The sequence below is a fragment of the Bactrocera tryoni genome, chromosome 4 (genome assembly GCF_016617805.1).
Source record: "Bactrocera tryoni isolate S06 chromosome 4, CSIRO_BtryS06_freeze2, whole genome shotgun sequence".
NCBI classification, from domain to species: Eukaryota; Metazoa; Arthropoda; class Insecta; order Diptera; family Tephritidae; genus Bactrocera; species Bactrocera tryoni.
The window spans coordinates 73008134-73030967 of NC_052502.1; the positions used below are offsets into that span (position 1 = coordinate 73008134).

General features: G+C 27.8%; 1 protein-coding gene across 1 annotated transcript in view; it reads right to left on the minus strand.

The window, feature by feature from the left end:
- LOC120776124 overlaps positions 1 to 22308 on the minus strand; it is a 169192-nt gene extending 146884 nt beyond the window's left edge. Inside the window, 2 exon segments of the mRNA XM_040106652.1 lie at positions 1678 to 4146; positions 21947 to 22308. Of these exon segments, the coding sequence (XP_039962586.1) occupies positions 1678 to 1788 (111 nt within the window). The 5' untranslated portion in view covers positions 1789 to 4146; positions 21947 to 22308.
- Between the last annotated feature and the right edge of the window lie 526 nt (positions 22309 to 22834).

A 22834-nucleotide genomic window follows, 5' to 3' on the forward strand; every position in this document is an offset into this window, starting at 1 on the left:
AGATGTAGCTATAGTAATAGCGGTGAGGTAGAGTGCAGCGCCAAAGAAATAATTTGAAAAATGCCAAATATTGCAAAATATGCTTATTGCAAAATTAATTTTCAGAAATATAAAAATAAAATCAACAAATTTATGAAAATTAATTTTCGGAACTAAAAAAATAAAATAAATGACTTAATAAAAATAAAATTATTATTATATTTTTTATTTAAATTATTTTAATATTAAATTTTTATTTAATTTTCTAACTTCAAAAATTTACAAAAATAAAATAATTATTATATTTATTATTTAAATTATTTTGATATTGAAATCAATAATAATAAATTTTCGAAGTTAAAAAAAAAGATTTATAAAAAAGAAGTTAATTATTTTTATATTAATTTAATTAAAATTTAATAATGGAACATAAAGTTGAAAAAATATAAAAAAATGAAGTACATAAAACTTAGCTGTTTTAACTGAATTATTATTTATATAAAATAAAATTTGACACGAAAGAGATTTAATAAAAATGAAAAAATAAAATTGGAAATTTTCAAAAAAAAAACATTGGAAAAATTTGAAAACAATTACCAAAAGAGATATATAAAATAAAATAAAAAAAACTTATATGATATAACATGAAAATTAAAAATTGAACAAAAAAACAAAAGTCAAAAAAATTAATTATTTCCATAAAAAACTGCAAAAAATAATATAAATTAAATTTAATTATTCTAACTGTAGCAATTAATTGCATGAAAAATTGGAATAAATAAGAATTGTATGAAAATTTTAAATTTTTCCAAAAAAATGTTTTAAAAAATTCGTAAAAGAAGTAAATCGACAAAATAAATTAAAATTAAAAAAAAATATTTAAAAGGGAATAAATAATAAATATTTTGTATAAAAACTCATACAAAATTGAAATAAACGAAAATAAAAACATAATTTTTAACTTTTCTCAACAAAATATTTTTAAGAATGTATAACAGCAAAATTTAATAAAAATTAAAAAAAAAAATATTAAAAGCGGAATGAATAAAATTATTTGCCATAAAAATTACTTTCATACAACATACGAGTAAAAAAATTATAACATAAATTTTAAATTTTTTCTCAAAAGATATTTTTAAAAATTTTAAATACTGCGAAATGAAATAATAATTAAAAATTTGTAAAAAATACTAAAAGCAGAAAAAAACAAATTACTTTATATAAAAAAATCAATAAAAATAAAATAAATAAAAGATAAAGTATTATATTTTCCGAAAAATGTTTGAAAAAATTATTAAAGAGAAAAAAATGTAAATAAACTAAAAACTCAGCAATAATTATTTTATATAATAATATGCAAAAAAAGTTAAAGAAAAACTTAAAAAATGAATTACATTGTTATTGTTTTCGACAAAAAAAAAGGTTTGTTTATTGTTTTTAATTTTTTTCTCGATATAATTTTTTTTATTTTATGAAATATTTTTTTTGGGGTTTTTTGTTATTTAATATATTAATTTTTTCTTCTTAATTATTATTTTTATTATTGTTTTTTTTTGTAAAATTTAAGTGATAGCCGACTTAACCAGTTCAAAAAATGAGCTAAGAGCATGTAGTTTACATAAAATCTTACAACTTAAAGTATACTTTTCGGCTTTTTGCCAACCAATTATCAAAAATCGCAAACCTTTGCGCACTCACCTCAAGATAAACATCGCTGTCCGGATTGAAGGTGTCATTCACCCGCTGAAAAGTGTAATTCACATGTGGTATTGAGTGCAAAATGCGCACCAATATGCTGGGTTGCTCCATTTTGTTGAAAAATTTTCGCTATTCGTTTGCGTGTTGAAGCTGCTGTAGTATATGTTGTTGTTGCTATTTTGGCTAATCAGTATTTGTTTGACGTTTATTTGTGATTGCACTACAATTTACACCGCTGGTTAGCAAATATTCGCACATTTCACGCACCACGCTGGTATACTTTTAGGCGTTTACACAAATCAAATCAAAAGAAAAACACATACGCATACGAAAAAAGGAGTAAAACTTTTAGTTTTGACTTTTGACGTCACAATAATTTACGCACTCAAGCAGCAAAGCGTCGAGAGAGAGCCTTACGAGAGCGCGCAAGCAATATACATACATACATATGTATGCACAATGCGGTGAATTTTTTAAGTCGATTTCCTTTATGTATATATACATATATGCACGAGTGCTATAAAACGTGCTGCTGTGTTATTTATGACTTTTTTAAGACAATTTATTTAGGCAAGCCAAAATTACTGCCAGACGCTCTCTCGCTCTCCTAACAAATTGTGTTGATTTTCACTTAAAACGGAGCAGACTTTTGGGCGCTCGAGCGTGTGCGTAGTATATGTAGGCAATGCTTTATTTTTTTGCATTAAACTTTTCGAATTTTTTGTGAACTTTACACTACTGCGCTTAACGTTGCACAGTTTTAGGCGAAATGTAATTTTGATTTCCCAAATAATTTTTCGCTTTCATATCATTTCATGCTTTAGCAGTAACGCTATGCCACTTAAGCGCTTTTTTTTGCTGTATTTCATAAAATTGTTGCCTTCTTTTAGGCGCAACACTTAATACTTTTAAATTTCTTTGTATTTCACAGAATTTATTATATTTTACCTCAGCAAATTTCACTAATTTGTTTACTTTTCGCACTTTGGCCTAACTAACGAGAGTATAGCATACTTTTTAGCGCCACAAAAATTTCCCAATTAAGCTTTTTCTAAATTTTCACAACTCGAAACACTTGCTGTATTGCAGCTTTCATTTATCTCACAGCCTTCACGTCGATTTTCTTAACTACCCGTTTTACATAATACATTGCATACTTTCGCCCGTTAACACGCGTACACGCACAAGTTGGCCGACTATTATTAAGCACACTTTTAGGCGTTAACCTGCCCTTGTCTGAAGCGCTCAGCTGTTTTACACTCGACACTTTTTTTTTTATTTTTGTGCAAGCCAAATCATTGACTATAGCATATTTGCAGGCGCTAAACGTCATTCGTTTATTTGAGACCTTATTTGTTTCGTGAGCGCTGCACAGCTCAGTTCACGTGACACACAAATCACAGCGCAAAGGGAATTCGCAGGACGTTGTCGTAAACTTGCGCTGCACTTGTTTGCCGATTTCAATATTTATCCACGGGTAAACCTGTATATTTTCGTGGTGTCGTGCCTTTAGAATGCCTGTCTGTCCGCGCTGCCACTACGCGCACACGATTAAATCGCCGATTTTTGTTATTTCCTTAGCAGTCACAGCGACGCACAGCATCCTCGCCAGACTATGCTGTCGACTCAAGTGCTGAAAGACTGAAACTCTGCAGCGACGACCTGATGTCTCGTTTTTCGTTAGGACCCCAACGCGTTCCACAATTTCTACGCACCACGTCGCACGTTTCACCGTCAACCGCGCGCTCCTCACTATTACCCGCCGTCACTTGGGAGTGGAGGTGGTCTTGCCGCCGCCGTCGCTGTCGCCTCGTACGCGCGCACTCGTTTCTCGGTTGTGTGCTAAATTTTCACTTTCGTTTTCACACCCAAAAATGCTGTGTGTGTGCACCTTGGAGCAGCTTTTCACTACGCTTATTATAAACTTTTTGCGTCGATTTATATACGCGTTTTTCCGATTTTTTCTAACTATATTGTACAAATTCGTTTAAATTTCACAAATACTTGCAATTTTAACAATAATTTCATATAATTTTTTTTTTGCGTTCGCAGCAGACGCAATGCTATCCGTTTTAACGCCCGTTGACAGCTTCCTTCGCTGTGCTGCTCAGTTCTGTCAGTGGCTGGCGTTTGGCAAGGCTTCGCAGGCCGTTGAAGTCAGGCAGCTAGCCTTTGCTGCAGTCACTCGCTCTCGCGCGCAGTCAATATGTATTCTCTTGACTGCGCTTACGCTCTTTTTCTACCTAACCGCTCAGCTGTGACATTTGCTTATGGGCTACTAGCAATCCTTTTGCTTTTCTCATGAAATAATTGCTGGCTGCCTGCTCATAGTTATTTCTCTCTCTCTCTCTCTCTGCCTGTCAGTTTGACAGCTGTTGTGTTGAAAATGTTAGCTCTACTGACAGCTCAGTGACAAAGCCGTGTGGTGAATATAACGTTGTAAGTGTTGTCCATATATTTTTAAACAGGCTGTAAATACAAAAATAAGAACATTATTATGAATGTTTACAGCGATATTTTTGCGAAAATGTATAAATATTATTTAAATAATATTGAGAAAACCGAAATAAGAGTTGGAGTTATCGTTAACAGCCTCTTCTTCTCATTACCGTATAACTGTTCTATTTTTTGGGTTTTGTTAGATTTCACTAGTTTACAGTCATTTTGCTACTGTGATGTTAGACGCTGTTACTTGCTATCACAAAATTTCGAACAAAGAATTTGTCTCAAATTTTGTATTTCCAGCTAAATTTGGTGTGCGGAATCGTTGCAGAATGTTTGAAAAAGTCAATTTGCAATGCCTGATTTGTAGAGTTGAGTGTCTGGAATATTTTGCGCTTACATTTTTTATATGGGCGTACATATAGCGCATATAATAACAATGTTATTGTTAAATTACTCATATATTTGTGTATGTACAGCGAAATACATATGTGTATACATATGTATATTCGTACATATTTATATTTATTAAATTCTTTAAGTGAGAAAATATTTAGGAAAGCATTGGGATTTCGCTTTTTGCGCAGCAGTTAAATTTAGTATCTTAAAAATTATGAATATTAAAAAAAAAATATTTGTTTTTGTTTTGTTAGTTTTAATTACATACTTTATTAATTAAAAAATCGCTTTAGTTTTAGTATTACAACTTTTTGTAATTTCTCATAGCTTTTTTTTAACAATTTTTTTATACATAAAAGGAAAAAATATATTTAAATATGTACAGGGTGTCCTAAAATTAACACATCGCCATTTTTTTTAATTTTTGAAATCTTTTTTTGTTATTTTATTTACTTTTAATTTAAACTTTTCTATTGTTGTACTTGTGTTTATTTTTTTTACTTGTTTGGGTTTTATAATTCATATTTTTCATATTTTTATTATTATTAATTTTTAATTATATAAAGGGTATCCTAAAATTAACGCCTTGTCATTTTTTTTAATTTTTTTGTATTTTATTTAATTTTAATTTTTTATTGTTGTATTTTTTTTAAATTTTTTTTAAATAATATTTTTTTAAATATTTTTGTTCCAACATATGCAAATATTATAATATAATGTATCTAAAAAACAGTAAACATTTGTTTTATTATTATTTATATATTTATTTAGTTTTTAGTAATATTTATTTTTTATATTAAATTTTGGTATATTATTAATATTGCTTTATTATTAATGACATACTTGTAAACTTCCTTTCTTACTTTAGAAATCTTTGTGTGTTTTATATTGCTGATTTTTTTTACCTAATTTTTTACTGCTTACAATGTTTAATTATTTTTAATTTTTTTAGTTTTTTATATGTCTTTTTATTTTTTTATATAGTTTTTTTTAATTTTTTTGTAATTTTCTAGATTTTATTTTTTAATTTTTTTATAAAGTTTTTTTAATTTTTTTGGATTTTTTTTAAAAGTTTGTTTTTAATTTTTGGGGCATTTAATTTTTTTTTTTAATAAGGCTGTTTTTATTTTTTTAAATAATGTTATTTAATTTTTTAGATTCTGTTTTAATTAAAATTGGTTTTATTAAAAAAATATAAAAAACTTGATTGGTAATGTTTTATTTGTTTTTTTTTTTTTTAATTTAATTTTTTAAAGCTTTCGTTGATTTATTTATTTTTAATTTTTTTATATTTTTCTGTTAATATTTTTATATAGTGTTTTTAATTTTTTAGTTTTTTTTTTTAATTTTTTTATATGGTTTTTTTAAGTTTTTAGGTTTTTATATTTTTTCTATTTGTTTGTTTTAATTTTTTAGGTTGTTTTTAATTTTTTTTAGATAATATTTTTAAATTTTTTAGATTCCGTTTTAATTAAATTTGTTTTTATTAAAATAATATAAAAAATTTTGTTGCTAATGGTTTGTTTGCTTTTTTTTATTTAAGTTTTTAAAGCTTTCGTTGTTTTATTTATTTTTTAGTTTTTTTGTATTTTTTTTAAATTATTTTCTAGTGTTTTTAATTTTTTAGTTTTTATATATTTTATTTTTATTTACCTAGTTTTTTTTAGTTTTTAAGTTCTTAGGTTTTATCTTTTTTTGATTTTTTTGTTTTAATTAGGTTGTTTTTACTTTTTTTTAAATATTTTTTAGTTTTTTAGATTCTGTTTTAATTACATTTTTTTTTATTTAAAAATATAAAAGCTTTATTGCTAATGTTTTATTTGTTTTTTGTTTTAATTAATTTTTTAAAGCCTTCTTTGTTTTATTTATTTTTATGTTTTTGCAAATTTTTTTTATAAACATATATATTTTTTTAATTTTTTTGTATTTTTTAATTTTTTTGTATTTTTTAATTTTTTTATATTTTTTTTTTTAATTTTTTTAGATTTATTTTTATTTTTTTAAATGTTGTTTTCATTAATTTTTTTTAATTGAAAAAAATAAAAAAAAATATTGCTGGCACCTATTAGCATTTAATAATATTTATTTAAGTGTTTTTCTAAATAATTTACACTAATTAAAACTTACACAAGGGGTGTACTTCAAATGAAGTGGCACTACTTCATTATAAATCGAAAGCAAATGTTTAGCTGTGGCATAATTCAATAAAAACAACAACAAAAATATTCGATAAATACTTATCAAGTATATATATATAAACATATTTCTATATTCACATATACAAGTACCTACTTACATTACTAAACGCATATCTATGAATGCACTCACAACGCACATATTAACATATTTTACATATATATACATATATATATGTATATTTATAACAATTCATTATGATCTCATACTTCGTTAATTGTTTATTCAGTTTCAAAGTGCAAATAATGAAATCAAAGACCGTAAGCGCATTTAACTGAAGTTGTATATACATATGTACATATGTATATATGTATATATATGTAAATGTAATGTATGTGTGTAAAAAATTTGATGCTTATGGAAAATACTAAATATTTTTTAATCGAGGTAATGTATGTACATGGTGAATCATATGTTAGGAATTAAATTTTTCTTATATATACATACATATAAATGAAAAAATATTTTTTAAACTTATATTGCTATATACTAGCATATATGTATGTGCTAGTTCTGTATTTTTTTGTTATTTATCCAGCAATTCGAGCACTAAAATCACGCGGCATAATCTGTAATTACAGCCTAAGCGGCGTAGCTGCATGGCAATGCGTTAGAAAGGCATTTGAGCATGCTGTTACATACATATATACATACATATACAAATATAGAAGTATATAATGGTTATTTGCTAATTTGATTTTTTAGCAGCATTTATGCAATTAACAGCATAAAAAGTTAGTAATTAGTGTTAAAAATATTTAAATTTCAAGGGAAGGGCCTAAATGCTTCACAAAAAAATGCCGAAAATAATAATATTAATGGAAAGAGTGAATAATGGTGAAACTAAAATATAATTCAGCAAAATATGAAAAAATTAGTAAAAATATAAATCAGTAGAAAAAATATTGAAAAAAAACTTAGTAAAAATAATTGATTAAAAAATTTAGTAAAATAGAATTTAGATAGAAAAAATATTCAAGGGCGAAGAATGAATAGAAAACATTTATAAAAAATATATGATAAACTGAAATCACTATAAAATATATTTGAAAAAAACAATTTTTTCAACCCAATAAATAAAAAAAAAAAATGTTAAAAATAATTTAGTAAAAAAAAAAAATCTTCGAGAGCGGAAAATTAATAAAAAAAAAGTTATAGAAAAATATGTTAAACTGAAATTACCAAAAAAAAATTTTTAAAAATTTAGTTTTTCTTCAAACCAATAAATATTTAAAATACAACGTAAAAAAATATAAAAATATTGTTGAAATATTTTGAAAAATGTGTAATAATTAATAGCAGATAAATAAATATTGTGTGGTAATTAAAGAAAATGCCTCAATGATTATTTTTTTTTTACTGAAGAAAAATTAAGTGAAAAAATATTGTTTAACAAAACAATGAAATTGTATTCTATTGTATGTATGTATATAATTGCACATTTTAGCATTTATTTTATACATTTACATATAGTATGTACTATATTTAGTTAGCTACTACATACATACATAAAACCTACCTTTTATAAAAGCCTACTTAAGTGTTTCAAAGCTTGGCAAAAAAGCACTAATTATTTCATTAACATAAAAATCTAACTTCTTTACTCCATCTATGCGCTATTTTCCGGTGTATTTGTGTGTATTCATGCGACTTCCAAATATTTTTAATGCCTTTGCATAACTCTTAAAAGGCAGTTGTTAATATAATGCTACCATAAATGACTGATCACCCAATGCTTAGTTGCTGAATGCCGCAATTGGCGCTCAAATATGCTGACATACATACATAAGTACATAAAAACATACAAACATATATACATACATACATTTATATCTACATTCATACATACATAAATATATATACCTATAGTATATACATATATGTATATACCTTCATACCATATTTATTATAACATAAGACAGTTTTATGTTTGCTTACTTATATACATCAAGTTGTTTTTATTGCTTTTTAAATCGCAACCTACGCAAACTAGGCGCCAAGTAAAATTTTAAAAATAAATAAAAAAATATTTTAAGGCATCTCCTGCTTGCTCATATGATAATAAAACTAGTGGTAGCGACCTAATGCGCGATATATCGAAGCTCCTGTAAATCATCTAATTATAGTTCGACTTTTTTTGGCATTGTTTTTATTATTATTTTTGATTTGATAAAACTATACAAAAATATTTTTAACATAAGTATTTAAAAAAAAAAATAAATATAAATAAAAAAAATATTTAAAAAATAAAGAAAATAGTTATTCAAATTAAAAAAAATTAATTAAAAAATAATAATAAATTAAAATTAAAAAAAATTTAATTAAAAAAAATAAATAAAAATTACGAAACAAAAATAAAATACATAAAAAATTTTAATTAATTAAAAAAAAATGTAAAAAAAAAAAAAAATAATAAAATTTAAAAATAATAAAACAAATAAAAAAATTAAAAAAAAAATTAAATTAAAAAATATTAAAAAAAAGTATACTAGTATATTAAAAAAACAAGGAGGAAAAATAAATTAGGAAATTTAAAATAGTACATAAATAATATTACATACGAAAAATAAATACGTTTTTAAAACGAAAAAAAGAAGTACTTGAAAAATAATAATAATAATTAAATTAAAAAAAATTTAATACAAAATAACAAAAACACTCAAAACATATACAACAAAAAAAAAAACATTACATAACATTTTTTTTTTTTTAATTTAACAAAAGTCTAATACCGTAGACATAAACAAAAAAAGGAAAATAAAAATAAAAAAATGTAAAAACATGGTGGTACTAGGACCACTGAACAGAGCAATCAATCTTAGTCATGAAACTTTCCATAAAGAAAACGAAAAAATAGTTACAAGTCAGCTTAAAAAGGAACAATTATACAATTAAATTGATAAGTGTGTTGAGAGATTTAAACAATTTAATGGGTCAAAATAAATAAAAATGAAACAACAAAATTCTACTTCTACAAACATTCTTTTATATTATTTTTGGCCGTACAATTTATCAAAATGGTTTGAAGAAACGAAGTGGAGATCTGCGTTTTATAATTTGAAAACAATTGGCCAACTTTGCAACTTATTCAAAGGACTTATACGAGTAGATATGTATATCGTGCAATACAAGTAGATAGGATCCAAAAAGGTATAAAAATGCCAAGTGAGTGTGGAAAATAGTACGTAGTACATCAGACAAGGCAGCTCCTACAAAAAATAATTTACCAAAGTATGACTGAAATCAGCTCAATTTTTCAAAACCCCAAAAAACTGCGTTAGCAAAACATCATTTTAAAACTGGACACAACTTCGACTACCAAAAAATTTAATTTTGGACAAAGAGCCGAACGGCTTAAAAGTAATATAAGTGAGATCATTCATATATTTATTTAAAAAAGACACAACAAATCTCAAAATGGATAGGAATAATTTGAGCCATCTCAATAGAATAGATTACTCAATAAATTTAAAAGAATTTAATCGTAATACATATATGAACAAATAACCTCAGTCTTGATTCAACATAAGTCTAATTTTGAATTAAATTTTATTTTATTTTTAATTTTTCGTGTAAACAACTTTAGATATTTTCAACTCCAATACTGTATTATTAATTCTTGAGATATATTGTACGTAATCTCTACTTGAGATATATTGTAAAATCTCTACGTTTTGTTGCCCTATATGTAAGATCGACTACTCCTCTTCATAGTAACTGAGCTCTATCTGGTTTCGGTAAGGAATAAAACTACTTCATGCTTAGATTATTGACCTACCAGATTAACATAATCTAACCTGAGATCGATTTTGTATATATTTGTGTGAAGGCAACAGAAAAACAAATGTCAAAAGCTTGTGTTATACTCGTAATTCAATAAAATCAATAAAACGCTTACTTAATAATTTTCCAATCGACAATATTTTTTAAGAACTTGCAGTAATCGGCCATTATGTGACATCCCCATCAACTTGATATCTTTCATCTTTTCATTGATATCTTTCCTATATTATTTTATATCCTGGTTGAACCACTCTCCATATTTATTACTACAATTTGTTATTTGGTTATTTGTCAGCATACTTTGCGCAATTTCTTCGTAATTTGGTACCAGGTGCCTTACTTGGGAAATATTCGACTATCAACACCACACTTTTCCGAACTTCTATTTCCAGACGAGTGATAGCCTTAATATAAACTGTATATTTCATTATATCCTGTGTTTGAGGACCGTCAACTATTCCACCTTTTTAACATATCCATACTAAGTACGGATTTTTTTTTTACAAATGTCGCTAAAGCAATATCTTTCAAACGTCCAACGCTTTTAAAAATTGTGTTTTCTTTCCTAACTTGATTTCGTAGTAAATCATTGAGTTCATTCAGAGAAAAAAGCTTTGTGTATGTTTCACCCTACTATGTCCATTTTTTTTTCTAAGTAGTCCATGCGAATTATTTATGAAATGAGAAATGCCACTTTCTTTGAATAAAATAAGACATTTTATAGACTCTAATTCTAGATATCTAAACGTTTGCATTTTTGTAAAACTTTTTTTTTCAAATAAAAAATAAAAAAAATATATTTTCTATCGGAAATAATAAAAATAAATTCAAAAAAATTTAAAACTTCTTAGCTGCGAAAGATTTAACAAAAAATTCATTTTGAATGCAAAACCACAAAAATTTTTAAATCTATTTAGTGCTCAGAAAAAAAACAAGGCATATCCACAAGCCTATTGAAACTCGAAAGTTTGTAAACAGTGCGAATTATTGCCATATAGGAAACTCCTCACATGCTATAAGTACTGCTTATGCACATCATATATCTAACTGAAAGTCTTTATTTAGACAGCGATATATACGACAAACAACAACACACTTCAACTGCCTGTCAGCCGAACAACATTTATCGCCTACTGCCGTAATTCCCTTTATTGATACCCATTATGGACTTGCTTTTATTGACAATGAAATTTATTTCACTTAACACACTTAACAATTGACTTATTTTCGTTAATATTAATATACCCAATTAACTGCTAATTATCACTGGAACGGCAGCGAAGACGGCGACAATGTCTGCTGAATGAGGAGAAAGAAGTGGGTGATAGATAACAGAGAAAAAGTGTCAGCAGAAATTTGCAACACAAATAAAACAGCAAAAACAATAAAAAAAAAATTTACTGCAAGAATATTACAACAACAAGAACATAACAAAAAAACAACAAAAATAGGAAAAATTATAAAACTATATGAATATAATAGGAAAAAATTTAAAAACTATTAAAAATTACAACAAATTAAAATAAAATACAAAAGGAAGGAGAAAAATATTCGGAAGAAAATTACAACAACAAAACTTGAAAAACTTTGAAAAATTACAACAAATTAAAAAAAAACAAAGGGAAGAAGAAAACTATTCGGAAGTAAATTACAACAAAAAAATTAAAAATAATAATTAGAACAAAAGACGAAAAATAATTAAAAATTACAGCAATAAATTAAAAAAGAAAGATACAAAAAGGAAAAACAAAAATATACGGAAGTAAATTACAACAACAAAAATGTACAGCAGATGATGTATATCAATTACTTATTACAACAACAAAAGCAGGAAAACAAAATCAGCAAAAAAGTTACAAAAACAAAAGGTGAAAGAAAAAAATTTCAGCAAAATATATACAACAACAAATATATAATGACAGAAACATAACAACAATAAAACAATTGCAGCAACAAAATTAGAAATGAAAAGACAACAACAAAGAGAGAAATAAAAAAATCAGTAAAAAATTAGAAAACATATAACGGAAAAATAACAATAAAAAAATAAATACAACAGCAGGATTATTGCAAAACAAAATTACAACAACAAATGGAGGAAGAAAAAACTGTGAGCATTTTAAATTTTAAATTGAACATAAGTCATATCAAAAGAATACCAACAAAAATTACAACAACAAAATTACAACAAAAAAAATTAACACATTGAGCATTAAAAGCAATAAACTGTCTAATAAAATCTGCTATTAGTTGATAGCCATAATCGAAAGTTGGTAACGCTGTACACCTCACATACATACACAAACTCCTTACGTATGTATATGTGTGTGCATGTGCATGTTTATTCAGGCTTTGTAACTTGGTGTTAATTGCTTAGATTAAGCAAAGTCAAGTCTTGAGCTGGTTAATTGGTTTTGGTTAGCCGCCTGCTTGCTTTGGCTAGCGTACAAAGTAAATTGTTGCTGTTGTCGCACTGAGTGAGCTGCTGACTGACTGTGCGCGCAATTAATTTCCCAATTTATTAATGATTTATAATTAATAATTTGACGTATTGACTTCAATTATGCAGCTGCTGCGTGCGCAGAGTGAGACAAGCACATGAATTATGTATATATACGTACATATACATACATATGCACTTATGTGTGTATATAGAACTTATTACATTACACAAACAAATGTGTGAGTGCTGCGTGCTTGGGGGAATGTAACTTATTGGCTTCTTGCATACATGAGATTGACGTCACAGCTCGACAACAACAATAACAAATTCTACAACAACAACAAAATTCTTTACAAAAATAATTACACTAGCAAAAACAACGCTTGTAAACACGCTTTTGAAGTGCAGCGAAACACTTCAGCTGCCCGTTCCCCTACAACCACTCACACACGCACACACACACAACTCAATCATACTATGTATGTATGTAAATAACTGTTTTGGTTCTTTCGTTGAGAACTGTCGGAAATTTACTGCCCACTTGATGCCCTGCTATTGCCTGCTTTTCATTGTTGTTGTTACTTTTATTGTTTTCGTTGTTGTTGTCGTCAGTTAATTATGCGTTGCAAGTAGTGCGGGGCTTAAGTGATAAGATTAAATTCGTTGTTGTTTTATTTTCATAGGCACTTTGCTTGTTTTTATTTGCCCCGGGCACGCCGTGTTTAATGCATTGTAATTGTGTTTGTTCTTATTGTTGTTACACATTTATTAAGTAGTTAGGGGTTAATTGCTATTTATACACTGTTACTGTAATTAATGATTTAACCATTCGATAACTAATCAATCTATTTGGTGTAAAATTATACTGATATGGTTGTTGGTGTGGCATAAATACTCTTAAGTAAACATGATGTGCGCACACACACACATAGCAGCAAACACAAATGTACATATATCGGGTGATTTTTTTGAGGTTAGGATTTTCATGCACTAGTATTTGACAGATCACGTGGGATTTCAGACATGGTGTCAAAGAGAAAGATGCTCAGTATGCTTTGACATTTCATCATGAATAGACTTACTAACGAGCAACGCTTGCAAATCATTGAATTTTATTACCAAAATCAGTGTTCGGTTCGAAATGTGTTTCGCGCTTTACGTCCGATTTATGGTCTACATAATCGACCAAGTGAGCAAACAATTAATGCGATTGTGACCAAGTTTCGCACTCAGTTTACTTTATTGGACATTAAACCAACCACACGAATGCGTACAGTGCGTACAGAAGAGAATATTGCGTCTGTTTCTGAGAGTGTGGCTGAAGACCGTGAAATGTCGATTCGTCGCCGTTCGCAGCAACTGGGTTTGTGTTATTCGACCACATGGAAGATTTTACGCAAAGATCTTGGTGTAAAACCGTATAAAATACAGCTCGTGCAAGAACTGAAGCCGAACGATCTGCCACAACGTCGAATTTTCAGTGAATGGGCCCTAGAAAAGTTGGCAGAAAATTCGCTTTTTTATCGACAAATTTTGTTCAGCGATGAGGCTCATTTCTGGTTGAATGGCTACGTAAATAAGCAAAATTGCCGCATTTGGGGTGAAGAGCAACCAGAAGCCGTTCAAGAACTGCCCATGCATCCCGAAAAATGCACTGTTTGGTGTGGTTTGTACGCTGGTGGAATCATTGGACCGTATTTTTTCAAAGATGCTGTTGGACGCAACGTTACGGTGAATGGCGATCGCTATCGTTCGATGCTAACAAACTTTTTGTTGCCAAAAATGGAAGAACTGAACTTGGTTGACATGTGGTTTCAACAAGATGGCGCTACATGCCACACAGCTCGCGATTCTATGGCCATTTTGAGGGAAAACTTCGGAGAACAATTCATCTCAAGAAATGGACCCGTAAGTTGGCCACCAAGCGATTTAACGCCTTTAGACTATTTTTTGTGGGGCTACGTCAAGTCTAAAGTCTACAGAAATAAGCCAGCAACTATTCCAGCTTTGGAAGACAACATTTCCGAAGAAATTCGGGCTATTCCGGCCGAAATGCTCGAAAAAGTTGCCCAAAATTGGACTTTCGAATGGACCACCTAAGACGCAGCCGCGGTCAACATTTAAATGAAATTATCTTCAAAAAGTAAATGTCATGAACCAATCTAACGTTTCAAATAAAGAACCGATGAGATTTTGCAAATTTTATGCGTTTTTTTTTTAAAAAAAGTTATCAAGCTCTTAAAAAATCACCCGATATTAAGTGAATGTACGGCTATACAAATCACGTTGAATACTGTTTGAACATCGATTTCGATTTAATTCGAAATTGAATATTAAAAATGAATTAAAAAAAATAAATAAATTAAAAGAAAAAAAATATAAAAAAATATGGAAAAATAAAAAAAATAAAAAAAATAAAAAAAATAAAAAATAAAAATAAAAAAAAATTATAAAATAAAATTAAAAAATAAAAAAATTATAATAAAATAAAAAAAATAACAAATAAAATAAAAAAGGTTAAAAAAATAAAAAAAAAAATAATAAAGTAAAATAAATAATAAATAAAGTAAAAATAAAAATAACCAAACCAAACAATATGTTGCATTAAGAATAAAAATTACTACGAATTCAAATGAAAAAAGAAGCAATTATAGAACAAAATTTAAAAAAACTACATAGAAACTAAAAAATTATGCAATTTACAATAAAAGTATTAAAAAAAATAATAAAAAAATAAAAATAAATATAAAATAAAAATAAAAAAAAATAAAATAAAAAATTTAAAAATTTATTTATTTGCTGTTATAATGTTTTTAGTTTGACTTATTTTTTTTTTTCAATTAAATCTTAAAAAAGTATTTGAAACAAATGAATTTTTTATATTTTGCTTTTGAATATGTCTAAGTTCATTATTATTATTTTAGTTTTATTTTGTTTAAAACAGGTTCTATACATATTTTTGGTTTCAACTCCATTTTATATAAAACATTGCTTAATAATTAAAAAATAAAAATTAAAAAAATTCGTAAAAATTAAATTCAAAAAAAAAATATTAAAAACAAAAATTATAAAAAAATATTTAAGAAAAATATTAAAAAATTATAAAAATTTATTAAAAACAAATTATTAAAAAGTTTTAAACAAAATTTTTCGTAAAAAGAATTCGAAATTTTAAATATTTTTTTTTGTAATATTTTTTTAAATTATTTTTAAAGAATTATTTTTAAAAATTATTTTTAAAAAATTATTAAAAAAAAATTTTCGTAAAAAAAGAATTCGAAATTTTTTTAAATAATTTTTTTTGTAATACATATTTGTTTTTAAACTATTTTGTTTTTTTACTTAGCCTCCATTTATTAAAAGTTTTTGTTTCTTTAGATATAAACTCATATTATATATCGCTCTCATACTCTGTGTAGCTTTATAATTTTTAACTTCCCTTGAATTTAATTTAATGTCATCTCATTTTTTTACATCATCATTCTTGCTTATGTGTAATGTATGATTTATTTTTTACTATAATTTGTTTTTTGTTTTACTATAAATCTTTATTTCAGTTGCTCATTACTCATTTATCTAACTTACTCAAACAATGAACATTTCAAGTTCGGTACCTGCATACTAAGTTATTTTCTACATACATTTTTTTTATTATCTTTTAGGTTTGCTCTTAGTGAAAAAGTGAACTGTTTGCCGGCATAAATGTAGGAGCGTCGAGGCAAACCACTTGAGCAACAATTGAAATACGATGAGTGCTTGCTTACATTTACATTTACGTCATACATACATATGTATGTATGTATATACATATTGGAATATACAGGTGAGTACATACACATATATGCATATATATTTTACATTTTATTAGATATACAAAAGTGTTTTTGTATATACATATCAAGTTATATATATATATATATGTATATAATTTTATACATATATATATGTACATACGTATGTACCTAACTAAAAGCTTCCAGCGCGTGTGCCACCAGTAGTCGGCGCTTTATATGCGAAGCGTCTTCGAAATCTGCTTAATTCTTTTTAATTTCTGATCTATTTTCATAACGATCGCAATTGCGAACACTTGAGTAAACAAGTGCCGGCTTGCTTTGAAAGTAAACAAAGGCGTAAAGAAGTTTTTTGACATACATACATACATACATACATACACAACTCGATGTTAATTGTGACAAAAAAGTACCGGGAATTGTAATTTAAATTCCCCGGGTAAATGATATTTCACAAAATAAATATTGATGAATAATTAAATATTTTGCGTTTTGTTTACAATTTTTATTTTCTTTACGATTTCCGGGTACTTTTTTGTCACAATGTATGTTAATTCTTTTCGGATTTTGATAATGGGAAGTTTTTTTTATTTTAATATTATATTGGGTAGTCGAAAAAGTCTTTTCGTATTTTGTCAATAGTGGTCGTTGCAGTCGTATATCTCCAGCGCTACCAATCGCATTGTATCATACCATATAGTGCTGGAAAAGTGAGATTTTAAGCTGCATTTAACCAAAAAAAAATTAAATTAAGGGAAGTCAAAAAAAAAACATACTGCTATTCAAAAATGAGTGAAAGTAATGAAGGAATTCACTATATTTTGGAATTTTTATATAAAAAAAGGGAAGAATGGCAAGCAAGCCACCAATGAAATTTGTGAAGTTTACAGAGACGTTGCTGTATCAGTTCGTGTAGCACAACAATGGTTCGGTCGCTACCGTTCTGGAAATTTCGATTTACACTGATGATAATTTTACACCGATGGAATAATGTCTCTATCGGAAAGATGGCATAAAGTGCTCGACCAAAATGTTACATATTTCTTTACATATTTATTTGTATATATATAAAAAAATAAGTTGAAATGTGATTAGAAATACGAAAAGACTTTTTCGACTACCCGATAATTCAAGTGGGTTTCCGATGAGCTACTCCAGTTGATCTCTTTTAGAGTCTTGGGATGCTGATATAGATACAAACATATATGTATGTACATATGAACATACCATTTAAATCAACCAATCCATTTATGAATACAATTTTGCCATGGTTAAGTTGTGGATATTCTTTTTTAAATTAAAAAAAAAATATTTTTTTTATTTTTGAAATCTAATTTTTAATTTTCAAAGCTTCGATGTAACTTTTTTAGGTTTAAAATAATTTAATTTTTTTTATTTTTTTGAATTTTTTTGGATTTAAAAATATGTTTTATATTATTTTTCCACTCCAATTACAGCATTTTTTTTTATTACCCGGTTTTCTAATAAGAATAATATGATTTCTAAGTGTCGTTTCGGCCATTTTTGAAATGAAATGATCTATAATTTTTCATTGTATTCGGTAATGTTTACAAGTTCATGAAAGATATACGCAAGAATCACATTTACAAATGATTAAATTTTATTATTAAAATAATCGTTCTCCAATTGCAACTTTTCGTGCGCTTTTGCCCTTTTATGGTCGTAATAATAGTACACCTGTGCTTTTCATTCGTCGAATTGTTGAAAATTTTGAGCGTACATTTTCTTTACATATTATTCAAACGCCAATAAGACAAAGAACCGCCCGAAGTAATCAAAATATTACTGCCGTTCAGACAAATGTTGCTGTAGCTCGAAACTTGTCATTTTCCTTCCAAGCCGTTCTGAAGAATTGGTACGGTCTCAAACCACAATCTGGCGTATTTTGAGAAACGATTTGGGCTTGCATCCATATAAAATTGGTCTCACTCAAGAACTGAAACCATTGGACTACCGCAAACGTCATGAATTTGCTGATTTTGCCTTGCAACGACTTGAAAATGATTACAATTTTTTTAAGCAAATCATCTTCTCCGATGAAGCTCACTTTCATATGAGTGGTGCGGTAAATGAACAAAGTCGTCAATACTGGTGCAAAGAAAATCCACAAATTATTTATGAACAACCATTACATTCACCTAAATTGACAGTTTGGTGTGGTTTTTGGCCTGGTGGTATCATCCTTACTTCTTTCGAAATGAAATTGGTGACACCGTTACTGTCAATGGAGAGCGGTATAGATCGCTGATAATCAACTTTTTATGGTCACAATTGGCAGACGTTGATCTTGACAACAGCTGGTTCCGAAAAGTCAGGGCTACGTGCCACACTGCACGTGCGACAACCGTATTATTGCGAGAAAAGTTTGGAGACTCGATTATTTCAAGAAATTATGACATTGAATGGCCTGCAAGAAGTTATGATTTAGCACCATTAGTTTACTTCTTGTGTGATTAGTTGAAGTCTTTGGTCTTTAGCAATAAACGAGACTCTCTGCAAGCTTTATAATAGCAATATAATCAATATTGAACGCGCTATTCATGACATATGACTTGATTTGGTGGAAAAAGTACCTGAAAATTCAACGAACTCGTTCCTGCAAAAGAAGTTGTCGGGGCCATTTGAAAGATTTTATATGTATGCAGAAATTAATTGTATATATTTTATTTCACATTAAATGAAAATAATTTGAATTTCCATAACAATTGCTGTTTTTTGTTTTTTTTTGAAAAGAAATCATACCACTCTTATTGGAAAACACTGTATTTAGGTATCATTTAGAATTATGTAGATTAAAGTAAAAAAAGTATGCCACTACAATTCTCAGTTGTTAAATATCAATTTTTTAGTTTATCTAAAAGTCGTTTTAGATTATATGATAATTTTTTTAATTATGTTTTTACATTTTAAATTTAAAATATTTTTTTTTTATTATTTTTCCACTAAATTTTTGTAAATATTATTTTAATATACAGGTGTGTTCATTCCATCCAAAATTTACATTCTTATGGGTGCGAAACATTTTTTTTGTTATTTGAAGCAAAATAACGCGATTTTTCTTATTTCGACTCAATATGAAAAATTTTGCAGTTATGAATTTTAAAAATTTTTACTTTGAAAAAAAAAAAATTACTTTTAAACATTTGCGTATACGAAGAAGAGTATTTGATTTTCGAAATAACTAGTCAGCCTATTCTTTATGGTTTTTTTTTAATTTTTCAATGAGATATACATACGTTGAATTTTTTCGATTTTTTGTTGTAGAAATAAAAAGTACATTTTTATAAACAATTTTTTTTTTCAAATTTCGATCGTTTTTTGTTAAGTTTTTAAAAATACTAAATAATATTATTTTATCAATTTTTTTATTAGTTTATTTTAAAAAAAATTTTGTGTTTTACTAATTTTTATCTATTTTTAGATTCAAAATATTTTTTATATTATTTTTCCATTCACATTTTCAGTTTTGTATTTTTTTTAATTTTTTTGTTTATGCTTTTTATGCAATTCGCGTAGTGTATATTTTTTAACGTATAAATTCTCATGTAACAATTAAATACATATACAGTAGAGGCGCGCTAATCCGGACATGGCCTAATCCGGATTCCACTGTAATCCGGAGAGGGTTAAAAAACTCAAAATTTCTATTATGTCCCTTGTAATCCGGACCGAAATTCTCTATCCGTATTCTCTAATACGGATCACATGTTTATTATTCACTACATTCGCTTTTATGCTTTATTGATTTAAGTTTTTTTTTGTTTTTTTTTGAAACAGCTGTATTATTTGTTATAATAAACAAATAGAAATTTATAAATATTTTTTGGTAATCCGGATTTCCTTATATTCCGGATAGGGACCGGTTTTAATTGATCCGGATTAGCGGGCCTCTACTGTATAGTGAAATCCCTCATAACTGGACACCCACCGTGGCGGTGTTTTTGCCCGCATATGGAGCTGTCAACATATAAAGCTCATAATTCATTCATCAATATTCATGAAATTTGTCCGGTTATGGGAGATGTGCGAGTTTAACGACTATCCGTATTGAGGAATTTCACTGTATAGTATTTTTCCATTTATTATTTTTATTGTTTTTGTTATAATTATATGCTTTTTAAGCCAATTTTTTGTCCATAATTGTCCACTCGATAATATTATTTAATTTTTTTTTTATTCTAGTATTTTTCATACAATTGTATATAGTATGTAGGAAAAATAATATAATTAAAAAATTTGACAGAATTTTTGTAAATGTTTTTTTTTAATTTTTCTCAAAAAAATGGTACCCATGTTCATAATCCATCAATTTTTCTTGTGCTTTACCAAATTAATTCCAATTCATGCTGCAATCAACCACTGACAGTCGCACAACTGCATTCCTCTCCCCTCACATACTACCCACACATCTTGTGCTTACACACACACACACACTCACACTAATGACTGCTGCAGCGCTGCTTCTACGCTGCCAGTTGGACAGCTGAAAGTGTAAACACAATGGCTACGACAGACTGCAAACTACATCTGTCAAATATTAAAATACACACGTTCTTATGGGCAGTGTTATTTTGACAGCTGCACAACTACACGACTGCAGGCCGACAATTGCCGTTCCCGCTAACTTCAATTTGCTCCTATTTTTGCCAACGACAGTGGGACGACAGTAGAGTTGACAGTAGAATGGAAGATAGAAAGAGGAGGTAGAGTGGTGATGCCACTAATATGTAAAATGTAAAATTATTCACAGCTCTAACAAACTTGATGTTATTTTACAAATAAAAGCATAAAATAGCTATATTATAGCTCTATTATATCATTTGTAATAACAAGTGATAATTTAAAGCAAAAATATTTACCTATTTACTTATTTTTTGCATAAAAATTTCACTTTGAACAAAATATTAAAATTTCATTGAAGTGAAAGGTATTAGTATGGCCACAACGAAATTGTGTACATGCAAAATGGACAACTGCGTTGTTTTGTGTACATGCCGGCCATTGTGTTGTTGTTGCTTCTCAAAATGTACATGTAGTAAGATGAACAACGACGTTTTCAGTTCACTGTCGTGCCGCTGCAGTCTGTCGTAGCCATTGTGTTTACACTTTGAAATGCACAAAGCAGCAAAAACAACAAACGCACCACACTTTTCTAAACTATTTGTTATTATTATTGTTGCTGTAGGAAACTTACACTATTTTCGCTGCTGCTTACACAGTTTTTACTATCACTAAACGCATTCTCACATGATTTACTTTCATAAAAATCGTTCGATTTCGTTAGAATAACTGCGTCGAGAGCTGCGACGCCAACGTTCTGCCGCACAAGCGTACGCTGCTGCTGCTTTTCGTTCACAGCCTTTGCCTCACAAACTTGTTATTTGTTTTCCGAAAGCAAAAAAACTTACACTTTGTTGCAAACACTGCTTTATTTAATGCTATTTTTCTGATATTTATCAACAAATATTTTTATATTTGTCTGCAATATGCTTATTAGTAATGATTATTCTTCTTTTTCGCTGGCGCACTCGCTACGCGCTCACGCTCGTTTTACGTTCGTACACGACGGCGACCGCTTTGAAACTCTTTTGCTCAGCCAGCGATTGCCTGCATTTTTCCCACATTTGTATATCCCGACGCATTTGCCGATAGTTTTCACTACTATTTGTACACGCATACATGTAGGTTTGTATGTGCCCACCGCTGACCGCGCACAATAGCAACACTGGAAAACTGGTTCCGCGTTTTTGTTTACACTGTGCGTGCGACCGAGATGGCCATAGTTCGATACAGCCAATGCGGCGAATATGCCTGGCAGCGAAAATGCAAAGCAGCGAGTATCGAACACTTTGTTTACTAGTTGTTTTGACAGCTGTCATTTGCTGTTCGTTTATTTCGGCAAGTCAGCTGTTCTGGCAAATTATTTATTATTTTCGTTATTAATTGAGTGTTAAAGTTGTAAATAATTTATAGTTTTTAAAAATGTTTTATTTTCTACAAGAAAATATGTTTTCGAAAGTGTGAAGTGCTGTTATTTCAACGGCATTTAAATCTCTATAAACTGCGTTACCGCGCTTAGAAG